General features: G+C 50.0%; 1 protein-coding gene across 10 annotated transcripts in view; it reads right to left on the reverse strand.

Annotated features, from left to right (window-relative positions):
• The window catches only part of LOC146337741 (heat shock cognate 71 kDa protein-like), a 33,402-nt gene that overhangs the window by 8,962 nt on the left and 10,150 nt on the right, over positions 1-14,290 (reverse strand). For 7 of the 10 annotated variants that reach the window (XM_084815204.1, XM_084815203.1, XM_084815199.1 and 4 more), the window contains exons 2-4: positions 8,021-8,230; positions 4,709-4,914; positions 1,557-1,709 (exon numbers count right to left, since the gene is read on the reverse strand). In XM_084815204.1, coding sequence (XP_084671330.1) covers positions 1,557-1,709; positions 4,709-4,914; positions 8,021-8,225 — 564 coding nt within the window. In that variant the 5' untranslated portion in view covers positions 8,226-8,230. Of the gene's footprint in view, positions 1-1,556; positions 1,710-4,708; positions 4,915-8,020; positions 8,231-13,978; positions 14,238-14,290 lie in introns of all 10 variants that reach the window. The other 3 variants (XM_084815196.1, XM_084815195.1, XM_084815201.1) reach the window with 2 other exon arrangements.

Consider the following 14,290-nt stretch of genomic DNA (forward strand, 5'->3'; position numbering starts at 1 on the left):
AAGCTCTCTGGGCGGTTCACAAAAATTAAAACCAAACAACACACAATAAAACAATTTAAAATATATAGAACGTTAAAACCACAATATAACAATACAACCACAATAAAACCTAGCAGCAGTGCAAGAGTTTAAAATACAGATTTATAACAGCAAAGATAAAAATTTAGAAAGCTAAAATGCTAAAATGCCTGGGAAAATAAAAAGGTCTTCACCTGGTGCCGAAAGGAGTACAATGTAGGCGCTAGGCGAACCTCACTAGGGAGCTCATTCCAGAGCCGGGGTGCCACAGCAGAAAAAGCCCTCCTCCTAGTAGCCACCTGCTTCACTTCCTTTGGCAGGGGCTCATGGAGAAGGGCTGCTGATGATGATCTTAAGGTCCGGGCAGGCACATATGGGAGGAGGCAATCCTTCAGGTAACCTGGCCCCAAGCCGTTAAGGGCTCTGAATGTTAACACCAGCACTTTGAATTGGGCCCGGAAATGGATTGGCAGCCAGTGCAGCTGGAAAAGCACTGGCGTAATATGAGCTCGCAGGCCAGTCCCTGTTAACAATCTTGCTGCTCTATTTTGGACCAGCTGAAGTTTCCAGACCGTTTTCAAAGGCAGCCCCACGTATAACGCATTGCAGTAATCCAGACGAGAAGTTATCAGAGCATGGATAACTGTAGCTAGGCTATCTCTGTCCAGATAAGGGCGTAGTTGGTATACCAGCCTAAGCTGATAAAAAGTGCTCCGTGCCACTGAGTTCACCTGTGCCTCAAGTGACAGTTCTGGATCCAAGAGCACCCCCAAACTATGAACCTGATCCTTTAGGGGGAGTGCAACCCCCTCCAGAACAGGTTGAATATCACCTAGCCGGGCAGACGAACCACCCACTAACAGTACCTCCGTCTTGTCTGGATTGAGTTTCAGTTTATTAGCCCTCATCCAGTCCATTACCGTGCCCAGGCCCTGATTCAGAACAGCCACTGCCTCACCTGGTTTTGATGAGAAAGAGAGGCAGAGCTGGGTGTCATCCGCATATTGATGGCACCTCAGCCCACACCTCCGGATAACTTCCCCCAGCGGTTTCATGTAGATGTTAAACAGCATGGGGGATAAAATAGAGCCCTGTGGAACCCCATGGCACAATTGCCATGGCACAGAGCAATAATCCCCCAGCACCACCTTCTGGAATCGGCCATCCAAGTAGGAGCAGAACCACTGTAGTGCAGTGCCTCCTACTCCCAACCCAGACAACCTATCCAGAAGGATACCATGGTCGATGGTATCGAAAGCCGCTGAGAGGTCCAGGAGAATCAACAGGGTCGCACTCCCCCTGTCCCTCTCCTGGCAGAGGTCATCCCACAGGGCGACCAAGGCAGTTTCCGTTCCAAAACCAGGCCTGAAGCCCGATTGAAATGGATCTAGATAATCCGTTTCATTCAAGAGTGCCTGGAGCTGTCCTACAACCACCCGCTCAAGCACCTTACTTACCGCCTTCCCCACACCTCAAGTGCACTGTCCTAGGCCTCACACAAAGCTAGCCAGGTTTAAGAGTCTTATATTCCTCCTCACCTTCTTATCCAGCCCGTAGGCTATGGCAGCTGCTGTGGGTTCATTGATGATGCGGAGGACGTTGAGGCCCGCGATGGTGCCCGCGTCTTTGGTGGCCTGTCGCTGGGAGTCGTTGAAGTAAGCTGGGACTGTAATGACTGCGTTGGCAATGTTCTGTGAGGGAGAAAAGGGAAAACACTTTATGAGGAGCTCCGACTCACCTTACCCGACATGTTTTGGGGGAAGAAACTGGGATGCTGCACTGACATCTTCATCTTACAAAATGACTTGTCCTGTGACCTTTTACCACTTCAACCTCTTTCTATGAGAAAGGACCCAGTTTACTCCATGGTGTTTCCAGGTAAGGGTGGGGGAAAAACCCCTCTTATTTGAAACCCTGGAGAACCTTTGCTAGTCAAGCGTAGATCAGCTGTCCCCAACATGGTGGCCGCCATGTTGGACTACAGCTTCCATCATCCCTAGCTTGCTTGCCAATTGGCCATGCTGGCTGGCTTTGATGGGAGTTGTAGTCCGACACATCTAGAGGTCATTACTACATTGGGGGAAGGCCAGCTTAGACAATATTGAGCTACCAGGACCAAATTCCTCCTCAAAACCCAACTTTCCCATAAAACCTTTCAGCATCATCCCCTCGCGCTCTTGTTCCCCAACCACAGCTAAGCCAATTCATTTACATGCACCTGAATCCGCTCACATCCGCCCTTTATTTTCCATGATTCATTCCCATCCCTTCCCACTGTAGTTATTTCTTTAAATTATTTCTATGCTGCCTGTCTTGTAAAACATGCAGGTGGTATACAACAATAAAACAATAGTATAAATATACAGGCATAAACATACAACGTAACTAAAACATAACCAATGGCTGTCATAAAACAAACAGAAATCAAAATGACAGGCATCACAAATCATTAAACCCTGAATAAAAATAGTCTTTAACATGTGCCTGAACTGCATCAGAGTTGGGGCATGTTTTATTTCTGGGGGGAAGGCATTCCAGAGTGGGCACCACCACAGAAAAGGCCCTCTTCCTGGTTGCTGCCAGACAGATGCCAGCAGGATGTGGCACTCCCAGGAGAGCCTCTGATGAGGATTGCAGTGACCAGGCAGATCTATACAGGAGAAGGCACCCTCTCAGGTATCCCGGGCCCAAGTTGTTTAGGGCCTTTTAAGTTAATGCCAAAACCTTAAACTTGTCCCAGTAGCAAACTGGGGCCAATGCAGTTTTTAATAGCAGTGATATATGGCGGTGTCTAGACGCATCACACAATAATTTCACTACTGCATTCTGCACCAGCTGCAATTTCTGGGTCACACATAAGGGCAGCCCCACATAGAGTGCTCTACAATAGTCAAGACACGAAGTTACCAATGCATGTGTCACTGAAAGTAAGCTATTCCCATCCAGGAACGTCCATAGCTGGTGTACCACCCGAAGCTGGCAAGTTACATGATAAGCTCCTTGTGGCACCTGTCTTTCTGGCTTATGAAAACTAGGGATGGTGGAGAATTTCTCCCCGAAACTTCGGGGGGCCGAGCGCCAACGTGTTCGGCCCCCCGAACAAGTTTCGGGGAGAAATCCTCCGCACCCCCCCCGCCCCCTGCACCCCCCCCCGGGACGGGACTTACCTTCGCCGAATGTCCCTCCCGGCGGCGGGTCCGGCCGGCGGTTCGGCGGGTGTTCGAGCGGGGCGGGAGCGGCAGCTGGTCTTTTGACCGGCTGCCGCCACCACCATTGCAATGAAAGAAAAAAAAAACAAAACGCCCCCTGATAGGCTACGTGACGATTGACGTAGCCTATCACGGCTAGATCTGCAAAGTCAGCCGTGATAGGCTACGTCAATCGTCACGTAGCCTATCACGGGTGACTTTAAAAAAAAAAAGTGCGTACGCTAATGGCGGCCCCCATAGGGAGCCACCATTCACGTTCCTTATTTGGTCGCTGTAGTCTACGTAAATGTTTACGTAGACTACAGCGACCAAATAAGGAACGCGAATGGCGGCTCCCTATGGGGGCCGCCATTAGCGTACGCACTTTTTTTTTTTTAAAGTCACCCGTGATAGGCTACGTGACGATTGACGTAGCCTATCACGGCTGACTTTGCAGATCTAGCCGTGATAGGCTACGTCAATCGTCACGTAGCCTATCAGGGGGCGTTTTGTTTTTTTTTTAACTTTCGCGTTCGTGGCCGGGCGAGGCGGGAAGCCTCCTCCCCGGCCTGAATTTCAGCCGGGCGAGGCGGGAAGCCTCCCCCCCGGCCTGAATTTCGGCCGGGCGAGGCGGGAAGCCTCCCCCCCCGGCCTGAACTTCGCGGGGGGCGCAGCAAAGCGCCTCCCCCCCACCGCGAACAAGCTTCAAGAAAAGGTAAGTGACTTTCGTCCACCCCTAATGAAAACTCCATAAACTGCGGTGTATGTTGATGATATCAACAAAGTAGTAACCTCCCCCTCCACCCCATCTGTACTGCATCGACCCCATGCAGCCTGAGCCAACATCCCTTGTGCTACCCGCATTGATGGAGCGGTAAATTTTGAAGAGCAAAATTTCATCATGACAGTCCCCGCAGTTATGCTCCTATGGAGAGTCCAAAAATGAAGGCGGCTCTGTTTGTGTGTGTGCATTATATATGTCTTTTACAAAGCTAAGGGGGGTTAATTACCCATTCAAGACCAAGCCACCCCAAAATAATTTGTATTGCAACATGGGTAAGTCCTTTATTGAGTATTTTTATTGATTACTACACTTCTATCCTGCTTTTTTCCCCTCTTGCCAGGTGGCTTGTATGGTCCTCCTTCTCCTCTCCACTTCATCCTCATAACAACCCTGTGAAGTAAGTCAGGTTGAGAATCAGCGACTGGCCCAAAGTCACTTTGGGCTTCATGAGCGTCATGGCCAAGTGGGGACTAGAACCCGGATCGACTGAGTCCCAGTCCGACACCCTAACCGCTATTCCCTCGCTGGCTCTCTCATAAAAATCTATTGCTGCTGGGAAAACTAGTTGCCCCTAGCTGCTGTGAGGACTGCAGGTAAGCTCAGAAGGAACAGGGAAGCCTGAGGGGGCTGGCAGATGAGGTCATTTTCCCTGCTAGTCCAAAAGTCCTGGCACTTTGACCCCGTCTGCCCTGGCTCCACCACACCACTGCTTACCCACCTTGCCCAGGTAGGCCTCAGCGATTTCCTTCATCTTGGTTAGAACCATCGAGGAGATCTCCTCCGCGTAGAAGGTCTTCGTCTCGCCTTTGTACTCCACCTGCACTTTGGGGCGGCCCGCGTCGTTGATCACATGGAAGGGCCAGTGCTTCATGTCGGAGTGCACCACGGGGTCGTCGTAACGCCGGCCAATGAGGCGCTTGGCATCTGGGAAGAGGAGAGAAAGAGAACGGGAATGAGCTTCTTGGAGGAGTGACAGCCCGCCTCAAGCCGCTAGGATCCGAGCACCCGCACAAGTGGCCTGCACTGACAGCTCCTCTCTGTGTGTGGAGGAACTTCGCCCAGGGGGTGCTGGCTCCAGGTTTCTTTAGGGCCCTTGGAAAAGACACACTCAATGGGTGCCCTCCTTCAGTGAGTCTACTTTCTCACCACCACTGTCAACAATTGCTTCTTCTCCTCTTTCTCGCTTGCTTGCTTGACAGGCAGACAGCCAGGGAGCAAGCAGGCGGTAGCATCCACTGGCCCTCCTTCTCACCACCACGGTTGTCTGGGCAGAGAAAGAGGCAGGTGAACCAACAAGCTGCAAGCAAGTCCAGGGGCTCTTGGCCCTCAGCAGCGGCCCGACCACACCTACTGTTGACACTGGCCCTGTTCCCAAGATACCGCAGACCAGACCATGGATCTTCCATTTCAACCCATGGCCAACCGAGCACCTGAAAACTAACACCGAGGAACTGCAAACTTTGGTGGGACTTGATAGCCAACACTGTTTGCAGCAGCTGTGTTTGCAGCCCCATCCCCTCCCAACTCCCACCTGAAAGACACATTTTCCTCTCCTTCATGTTGCCTGGAAAACTCCAAATAACCCAGGGGAAAGGAAGGGCTGTGTCTTAAAGATCACACTGCCTTTGGAAGAAGAAGCTGAGAAGGAGTCTCAACACCTTCCAGACAATCTGGTACAAAAGTGAGAAAGGCACTGGGTAGCAGGCACTTAGGATGGTGGGGAGCAGAAAGATTTGCATTGCTTGACTTTTTCCAAAGCTTCATGCAGAGTGAGAACCACCTTTGATTTCTCTGCTGTGCACAGAGAGCTTAGGCAAAAGCCCTGCATGGCATGCCACAGTGATCAGGGACGGGGAAGGTATTTGTCAGTGGGCATGTCGCCGTTACCCAAATTTAAGTTTCTGGCTGCCACTGGCAATTATGTTTATATTTATTTATTGCACCCTTCCCCAACCTGGCACATCCCACAACCAGCTGGGAGTTGTGATCCAACACATCTCGAGGACACCAGGTTGGGGAAAGCCAATTTATAAACGCATATACCACCTTTCCACAAATGTCACCGAGGCGGTGGGTAACGACACGTGAAAACAAAACATAAAAGCAATAAAACCGTATTCAACACGAGAAACAGGATTTGCGATTTAGAAGGCAAAATTAAAGAGGTGCGAGTTAACTCCTTTCCAAAAGAGCTGAGAGAGTGCGGACTAAGGCAGGGTCTCAATTAAACAAAGGAACAAAATAGACCTGCACAATTTGAGAGCAATCCAGGAGGTTTATTTCTTCATTTCACCAATATCTTACCTTTCTGCCAAACAAACAGTGCTCAAGGCCGCTAATAATAAAATCCAGATTGAAACAAAATCTTAATTAAAACAGCATTTATCTCACCCCAAGGGACTTGCCCAACCTCCGAGTTGGGCAATAGTACAGGAGCGGGCACAGGCCCATTCACAGGGCATTGTTTTATCATCCAAGTGTCTCCACCGAGGCTGTTTATTGCTGGCATGCTACCATTTACACATGGAAGAGCCAGTGCATTTATATGTGAGCAGGTGCAAATGGAAAGCCCACAAGTAAATTTCCGCCATGCCCTGCATCGATTTGGCCTAAGATGGTTAATGACCTGAAACACCAGTCTTCGCTGCATTCTGGGAACTCCACCTGTGCCTTATCTTTGGTATGGGTGAGGAACCAGACTAAACCCAAACCTTCTGGGATCCAAATCTGGCCTTCCGCAATTCCCCAAATCGACATGCCCTCTTCCCCTGGCCCCACCCCGTTTCCCCCAACCACCAATCACTGGGTGGTCTCCTGGGTTTTGTGGAGTCCCCCCTCCCATTTGGACAGGTTGAAAAGCCTCTCCTAGGTTAGTTACTGGCAGTTAAGAGCTTTAAGCTACAACATGCTGATATGTTTTGTATGTTTGACCCCGCCCTTTTTGCCTCTGGCCCAGCCCCCTTTGTCTTCAGCCCCAGCCAGCACTGGAGTGCGGCCCCCATGCACCTAGTATCATAGAATAGTAGGGTTGGAAGGGGCCTACAAGGCCATCGAGGCCAACCCCCTGCTCACTGCAGGAATCCAAGTCAGAGCATCCCTGACAGATGGCTGTCCAGCCTCATCTTGAATGCCTCCAGTGTGGGAGAGCCCACCACCTCCCTAGGTAATGGGTTCCACTTCTCGGCCCTTGGGCTGAAAAAGGTTCCCCACCCTTGCACTGGGCCACAGTTTACATGCGGTTCTTCTAACGCAGAATATACGCTTTAATGCCAGCACATGCAGTTCGCTACTGTTATCTATTCCCACCCCACACAAGATTAAAGGAAGCCCCCTGCCCCTGTGCAGAAGGAGCACCTGGCACACAGCCTGCCCTCTAGGCCCAGAACTGAGCCCGCGCTCCCTGGATGGCAAGATGAGGCCCACCGCCCTGTCACAGTCCTTTGCCCTCTCCCTCCGCAATCGATGCACTCCAGGAAAGAAGGCTTCGGGCTACGCTACTTTATTAGTTAAGGACCAGCTTCTTTACAAAGGCAGGTTCTAGGAAACTTTCAGACTGCAATGACACAGCTAATCCATGCATCTACGAATATCAATAGAGTAGGCGAAGTGGAAGTTAGAGAAGTTGCCAGGAGTCTGGGCAAGACCGTCTTGGCCGGACTAGCTTTGCAAGGATGCCCCTCCCTTAGGGGGGCTCCCTCCTACATTGGCTTCCACGAGTGGCCAACCTGGCAGAACATCTGAGCCCTGCCTCTAACTTTTCCCGCTTTGGTCTGCGACGCACCCTAGCATACCTCAAGTCATGCCCCTCGCTCTCCTCCTCCTCCGAAACCTGGCTTCTCCTGGTGGAGAACAGGGGTCTGTGTGTGTTCAGGCTGGGCCATTTGTGTGTCAAGGTCTTGGGAAGAAAGTCTTGCCATATCTGAGCTCACTAGGGACCCCCTCCCTAGTTCTGGCTGTTCCCATTTTGAATCTGAGCTGCCAGACATCCCCACAAGCTCAGATTCATTCCTGAGACATGCCCAGTCCTTACCGAAGACAGTGTTGGTAGGGTTCATGGCCACTTGGTTCTTGGCGGCATCACCAATGAGGCGCTCCGTATCTGTGAAGGCAACATAGCTGGGGGTGGTGCGGTTGCCCTGGTCGTTGGCGATGATCTCCACCTTGCCATGTTGGAAGACGCCCACACAGGAGTAGGTGGTCCCCAGATCAATGCCTACAGCTGGACCCTTGGACATCTTGGCTGCAAAAGGGCACATGCTCGACGTTAATACAATGGCCGCAGAACAGACCGCAGCATGCTTTGGTTATGTGGCTATATGTTCAGTCGGTGACAGAATGCATGCTTCTGATTTTGCAGAGCACCTTCTTTTATTTCTTACGTTTCTATGCTACCCTACAGCCGAAGCTCTCTGGGCGGTGCACAAAGCAAAATTTAAAACCATGAAATACAAAACGCACATTAAAATTTAATATGAAGACCGAAAAAGTGTAACAAAGAATAAAACCAAAGTAAAAGCCAACAGCAGTGTAAAAACAGAGTTTTGAAACCGAAGGACTAAAAAGCCTGGGAGGATAAAAAGGATAAGGGAAGACAACAATGCGGGCACCAGCTGAGCCTCTCTGAAGAGGACTTTAAAAAACTAGGGGGCCACCACTGAAAAGGCCCTCTCCTTTGTAGCCACTTGCCACTCCTTATTTGCCCGAGAAGGGCCGCTGAAGATGTTCTTAAGAGTCCAGGCAGGTATCTTACGGCCAAATTGGATAAGATGCCATTCATACAATTAGCAACCAGGTGAATGGCTACTTAAAAGTAAGTATCAGGTGAGGGCGGCCTTATCTGACCTTGAATTCTTGCCACCCCTGTTGGGGTCCAGTTTGGAGGGCTCTCACATGCTATTTGCACTGAAAGAAAGAAGCTCCCCTTCCAAAGAAGGCAAGAGGCACAGGCCGCCCAATCCAGACTGCAGCAGGAGGCAAAGGGTGAAAGCCTCCTAGCACCCCCCGCCCCAATCCAGATTGGGCTACTGCACTTGCCATTCATTTACTTCAAAAAAAAAAAAAAAAAAAGCCATTCATGCAATTGCACAAATGGCATCTTGTCTTACTTGGCCCTTAGTCTGTCCTGTAGAAAGCAGGACGAGAATGTGGATCTCTATATCCAGGAACTCTCTATATACAGGAACTAACAGCGATAATATTTTGGGCTGGGGGAAAAAACAAAACCTGCAGCCTGTTCTTCTACAAAAAAGGGCAACCAAGAGAGGTAGAAGTAATGCAGAGGGGGTCACAGTTTCAGTTATTGCACAGAGACCTTGCTTGCTACGCATATGCAGTATCTGCAAGGGTTGTGGTGGCCCCCTGATGGAAACAGCACCTCCAGCTGCAAATAAACCTTCGGGAAAAGCCAGACCTCTTAGACATCATGAAACAAAAACTGTCCGTGAGCCAGCCAGGAGGACTGGAATCCAAGCTGCTGTCCCTGCTCACATGTAACAGTCCGTCTTGGACGTAGCTGAAGTGTCCTTCAGCTCTCCTGCCAAAAGTTAAGTCCCCTGAAAGCAGGAACAATAAGCATTAAGATCCTTCGGTTGCCAAATGGGGATCAAACCACGAAACAGGGCTGCCTTCAGCCTCGCCGCAAGTACAGCAGAGATCTCTTTTGAAGAATGCGAATCATATAACCCACAACTTATTAGACCCATTGCAATGGAAAGGTAGACTGAGGAACTTCAAGGTATCCTAGGTGATCCCCTGTATAAGAACACAGGCTATCCAAAAGCATCCTATTCAATAGGTAATCGTAACCTATTCTCTGTAACCTGTTCTCCATATCCTAAAAGTTTAAGTGTTTGAGCCTATCCACCATCATATTTTACATTGTCTCAGCAGTACAGAAGATAACAGATTCGTATGCCGCAGGCTGAAACCACTTCACTGGAATAAGGGCAGCAAAGACCTTTGTAGTGCTAGGAAAAAACAACAACTACATTGCCAGGGCACCTAGGACTCAAATATTTACATTAATTGCAGGGCTGATTCCTAAATTTGCAGTGTTCTCCAGCCATAGCTGTTATGCTCTGTACAGCACCTAGCACAGTACATGTTAGAAGCAGTAAAGGAAGAAAGAAGTCCAGCTGCAAAATGGAGCAGATCTAGTTAGGGTCGGGGGGGGGGGGGAAGAAACCTGGAAGCCTCTCAAGCCCCTAAATCCAAAGTTGCGAAACGGACACCTCTCTCTAAATAACTTGCAAATGCACAACAGTCCCAACTGCAGGAGACTTCTAGCTTCTGGACAAGCTTTTTCTGAAAAGAGAAAGCTAAAAGGTGCACAGTTAAAAATAAAAGGAAAAAGCGAGCCCAGCTGCAAAACAGCCCAACCACCCCTAGCTGGAGAGATTGCTGGGCGCGTTCCCTTGACGGGGGCAGACCGATAAACCAAGGACCTTATTTCCTAGCAACGCTGAGAGATGGCAGTCCGTTAAGGCAAAGCACACACAGGAATATCTTATCACGTTCTGGGGCTGAGCGTCAGCTTTCAAACTGCACCCTGCCCTGGAGTTAGAAGCCAAGGGGTGGGTCTAAGAAAGGGGTTTCGGGAAGGGAGATGGCGGTATTAGATCCTATTTGCAACCTCAGAGAAGGGCAGGCTCGACTGTCCCGGGCAGAAGGGGACAGCTTGTTGCCCAAGGTAACGTCTTTAAAAAACAAAACAAGCAACCCCACCCCCAGACTTTGCACTGTGCCCAGCTCTGCCCCGTTATCAGGGATATCCAAAGGGCAGGCAAGGAGTGCAAACAGCTGTTTGGGGGCGGCTCTGCTGCACACTTTCCTCTCTCTCTTCAGAGCCAGCTGAGATCTTTCTAGAACTTCACAACTGGGAGGGCTCAGAGACTGCAGCTAAGATGGATCGGGAGACTGCAGTAGGCGTGCCAAGGAAACCACCAGAGGCTGTCTCCCAGAATTCTGCGAAAGGGCTCCCACTCTCTCGGCTTTAAGGCAGTCTTTGCCTCAACCTGGTGCCCCTCCAGATGTTGTAGAACTACAGCCCCCATCGTTGTCATTGGCTGATAATGGGAGTTGTAGTCCAACCTATCCAGAGTCTCTGCTCCCAGGGCCACCCTCCGTAAAGCCACCCACTAGATTATTGTTAATGTCTGTATGTATTACATTTCTATACCGCCCCATAACCAAAGCCCCCCACGGCCAAAGCTGGAGTGGAGTAAAAGTTCTTAAGGATGCTATTTCCTCCCTAGTTTCTTGGTGGGGAGCACAGAACCCAGATATCCGAGATGCCTTATGCTGTGGCAGACCATGGGTCCCTTTTGCCCAGTACTGTTCATACTGACTAGCAGAGATGGCTCTCCAGGGTTTCAGGCAGGATTCTTTTGTAGCCCTACCTGGAGAAGCCGGGGATTGAACCTGGGATCTTCACCATGCAAAGCAGGGCCTGTATCATGGTGCAACAGTCCCACCTGATCTTGCTAACTCTTTCATCAACCCCCCCCCCCCCACTAAGATCTCAAATCTGGGAAAAGCAACAAGGCTTAGTCTGAACAGTGCTAGCCCCAAAGCCTGTTTAGAATAACCAATGTCAGCTCAAGAATATGCAAGTGCCTCTGAACATAGTTAAGAGTGTCTTGTCCTCATCTTTGAGTAACCGCTATCATTCTGCACACATCTGATATATGAGCAGGGCTGGGGTGGGGAGAGGAGAGGAGCGAAGCAGGGATGCTTTTAGGTGGCGAGACAAATCCTGGCAGATTTGCTTCTCAGAAGCCGTGGAGTGATGTTGGAACAGGACTGGAGGGAGAGACAGTTTCAAATCCCCACTCAGCCATTATGCTCATGGGGTGACACTCTCCAAGCCTAACCTACCTCATGGAGATGCTGTGAAGATGAAGGTGGCGGTGGGGAAGAGATGTATGTGAACAGATCATTCCCCAAAAGGTACTTAGATCATATCAGAGACTGTCTTGTGGGGTTTTTGTATTGATCTGCAAGCCACCCAGGGACTCTTTCTGGCCGAGGAGTGGGGAAAAAGTGCCTCAAGGTGCAGTCCTATGCATGTTTAGACAGAAAAAAGGTCCTACAACCCCCAGCATGCACCAGCCAGCCATGCTGGCTGGTACATGCTGGGGGTTGTAGGACCTTTTTTCTGTCTAAACATGCATAGGACTGCACCTTAAAATTAAAGGCCAAGGCCCCCACGCCCATTACATAGATTCATAGGGTTGGGAGGGGCCTACAAGACCATCCAGTCCAACCCCCTGCTCAATGCAGGAAGCCTGATTCCTGGGTGGTCTCCCATCCAAGTACTAATTAGTCATTATGGTGGGAGTAGGGAACAACCTGGTGCCCTCCAGATATACAGGACTACAATTCCCATCACCCCAGGTGACTGGGAGTTGTAGTGTGACACACCTGGAGGACACTGGGTTGGGGAAGGCTGAATACTTGGGTTGGGCAACTTGCAGTCCTCCAGATGTTGCCAGACTGCAACTCCCATAATCCCTCACCACTGGTTAGGACTGATGGGAGTTGGAGGCCAAAACATCTGGAAGGCCACAGGTCGCCCACACTTGCTCTAAACCCATTAAGTGGCAGGGAGGGGAGGAATGACTGAGATACCAACTATCTTTTCCCCAGGAAGAAAACATGCAGCTACATTCCCAGGGGAGCCAACTTCAACTGCCTCCCCATTAATGCCCCAAAGAGCAACCTAGGAACACACAGTGTGTGTCCCCTCCCCCCAAATGAGGGCAGGAGCAGAGCAAAAACCCACAACAGGTGAAGCAAAACACTCTATCACTGAAGCCTGGCCAAACCTTTCCCATTGTGAATTCACTCTACGTTTATAATTGATCCAAAATTGTAACTGCCACCTCCCGGTTCTGGAAAACAGGTTGCCAACTTTCCCAGCCACCCTGCGTAGAACAGAATCATAGAATAGTAGGGTTGGAAGGGGCCTACAAGGCCGAGTCCAACCCCCTGCTCAATGCAGGAATCCAAGTCAGAGCATCCCTGACAGGTGGCTGTCCAGCCTCATCTTGAATGCCTCCAGTGTGGGAGAGCCCACCGCCTCCCTAGGTCATTTGTTCCATTGTCGTATTGCTCTAACAGTCAGGAAGTTTTTCCTGACGTTCAGCTGTAGCTATGCCTTACGCAACAGCTTCATTTGGCATAATGACATCAGTCTCTATGCCATGATTTCGCCTGCCAGATTTCCACAGCCTTTAGACGCACAGGAGCAAGGTTTTTCTGGATCAGCTGGCAACTCCTATTAGAAGGTTCCAGTTTGCACTTAAATGAATGGAAAGAATCCACCCTTGAGGATACAGTAGCAGGAATAAAGCAAGCAATAACTAATACATACAGATCCATTGTAAGAAGATAGATAGCTGTGGATCTACAGGGTTTTAACTCTTTACTTTCTCATCTGTAGTTTTAAATTATAGTTTTTATTTATATTCTTATCACGATTGTGAGACACCTAGCGAAATGTTGAGGCGCTTAATCAATTAAATAAACAAATAAAAGAAACCCTTTGGGGAGAAAAAGGGCGAGAGAAGGGTCCTGTCTTTAAACTGGGCTCAGGCTCTTAACATTGGGGTGGGGGGGGGGGATTGGGGTCGGTGGGGTGCTGTAATCCACTCTGACCCCATGGGATAGAACAGGATATAATCAAGTAAAAAAGCCACTCCATAAATAGGAGGGGCTAAGATTACGTCCATCATAAAATTAATAAAACGATATGCGCCATGATCGCGCGCGCGCGCACCCGTTCCTCCCCCCCCCCTTGTTGAACTTCTCCAGCAGCTGTTCCCAGCCGAGTAGGAAAGGGTTATAGCATTGCAACACACAGCCCAGCCGCCGTGCAAAAGTCCTCGTCGGAATGAATGGCGGCTGCCTCCCTTTCCCGAGGACTGTCAGTCACCAGCGCATAGAGAGGCGCATCTGATGGCAATTTCCCGGAGCAAGGGCTACTGGCCTTTATTCCGATATGGCAAGTTAACAGCCTCTTTGGCAGGCAGCGAATGACGTTTCCGGAGTCCAGTCAGACACAACCCACTCTGGAAACCCGGGAGTCCAGGATCCGATCTAGGGCCAATGCAGACAGTACTTTAGATCCGTCGCGATGCGTTTTGTGTTTCTTTTTTACTCTAGAGGAGCTGCAGAAGCCACAACCCGGATTGGGACCCAAGCAGGCAAAGGGGAGAGGGGGCGCCTTTTAAGATCCGAATCTGGCTCTAGAATAAAGACACGGATTTAACGTAATGTCTGTTTTGGCCCTTCCTTGCGG

Source organism: Heloderma suspectum, chromosome 10 (genome assembly GCF_057233095.1).
Source record: "Heloderma suspectum isolate Gila_16-S chromosome 10, 16-S_ref, whole genome shotgun sequence".
NCBI lineage: Eukaryota > Metazoa > Chordata > Lepidosauria > Squamata > Helodermatidae > Heloderma > Heloderma suspectum.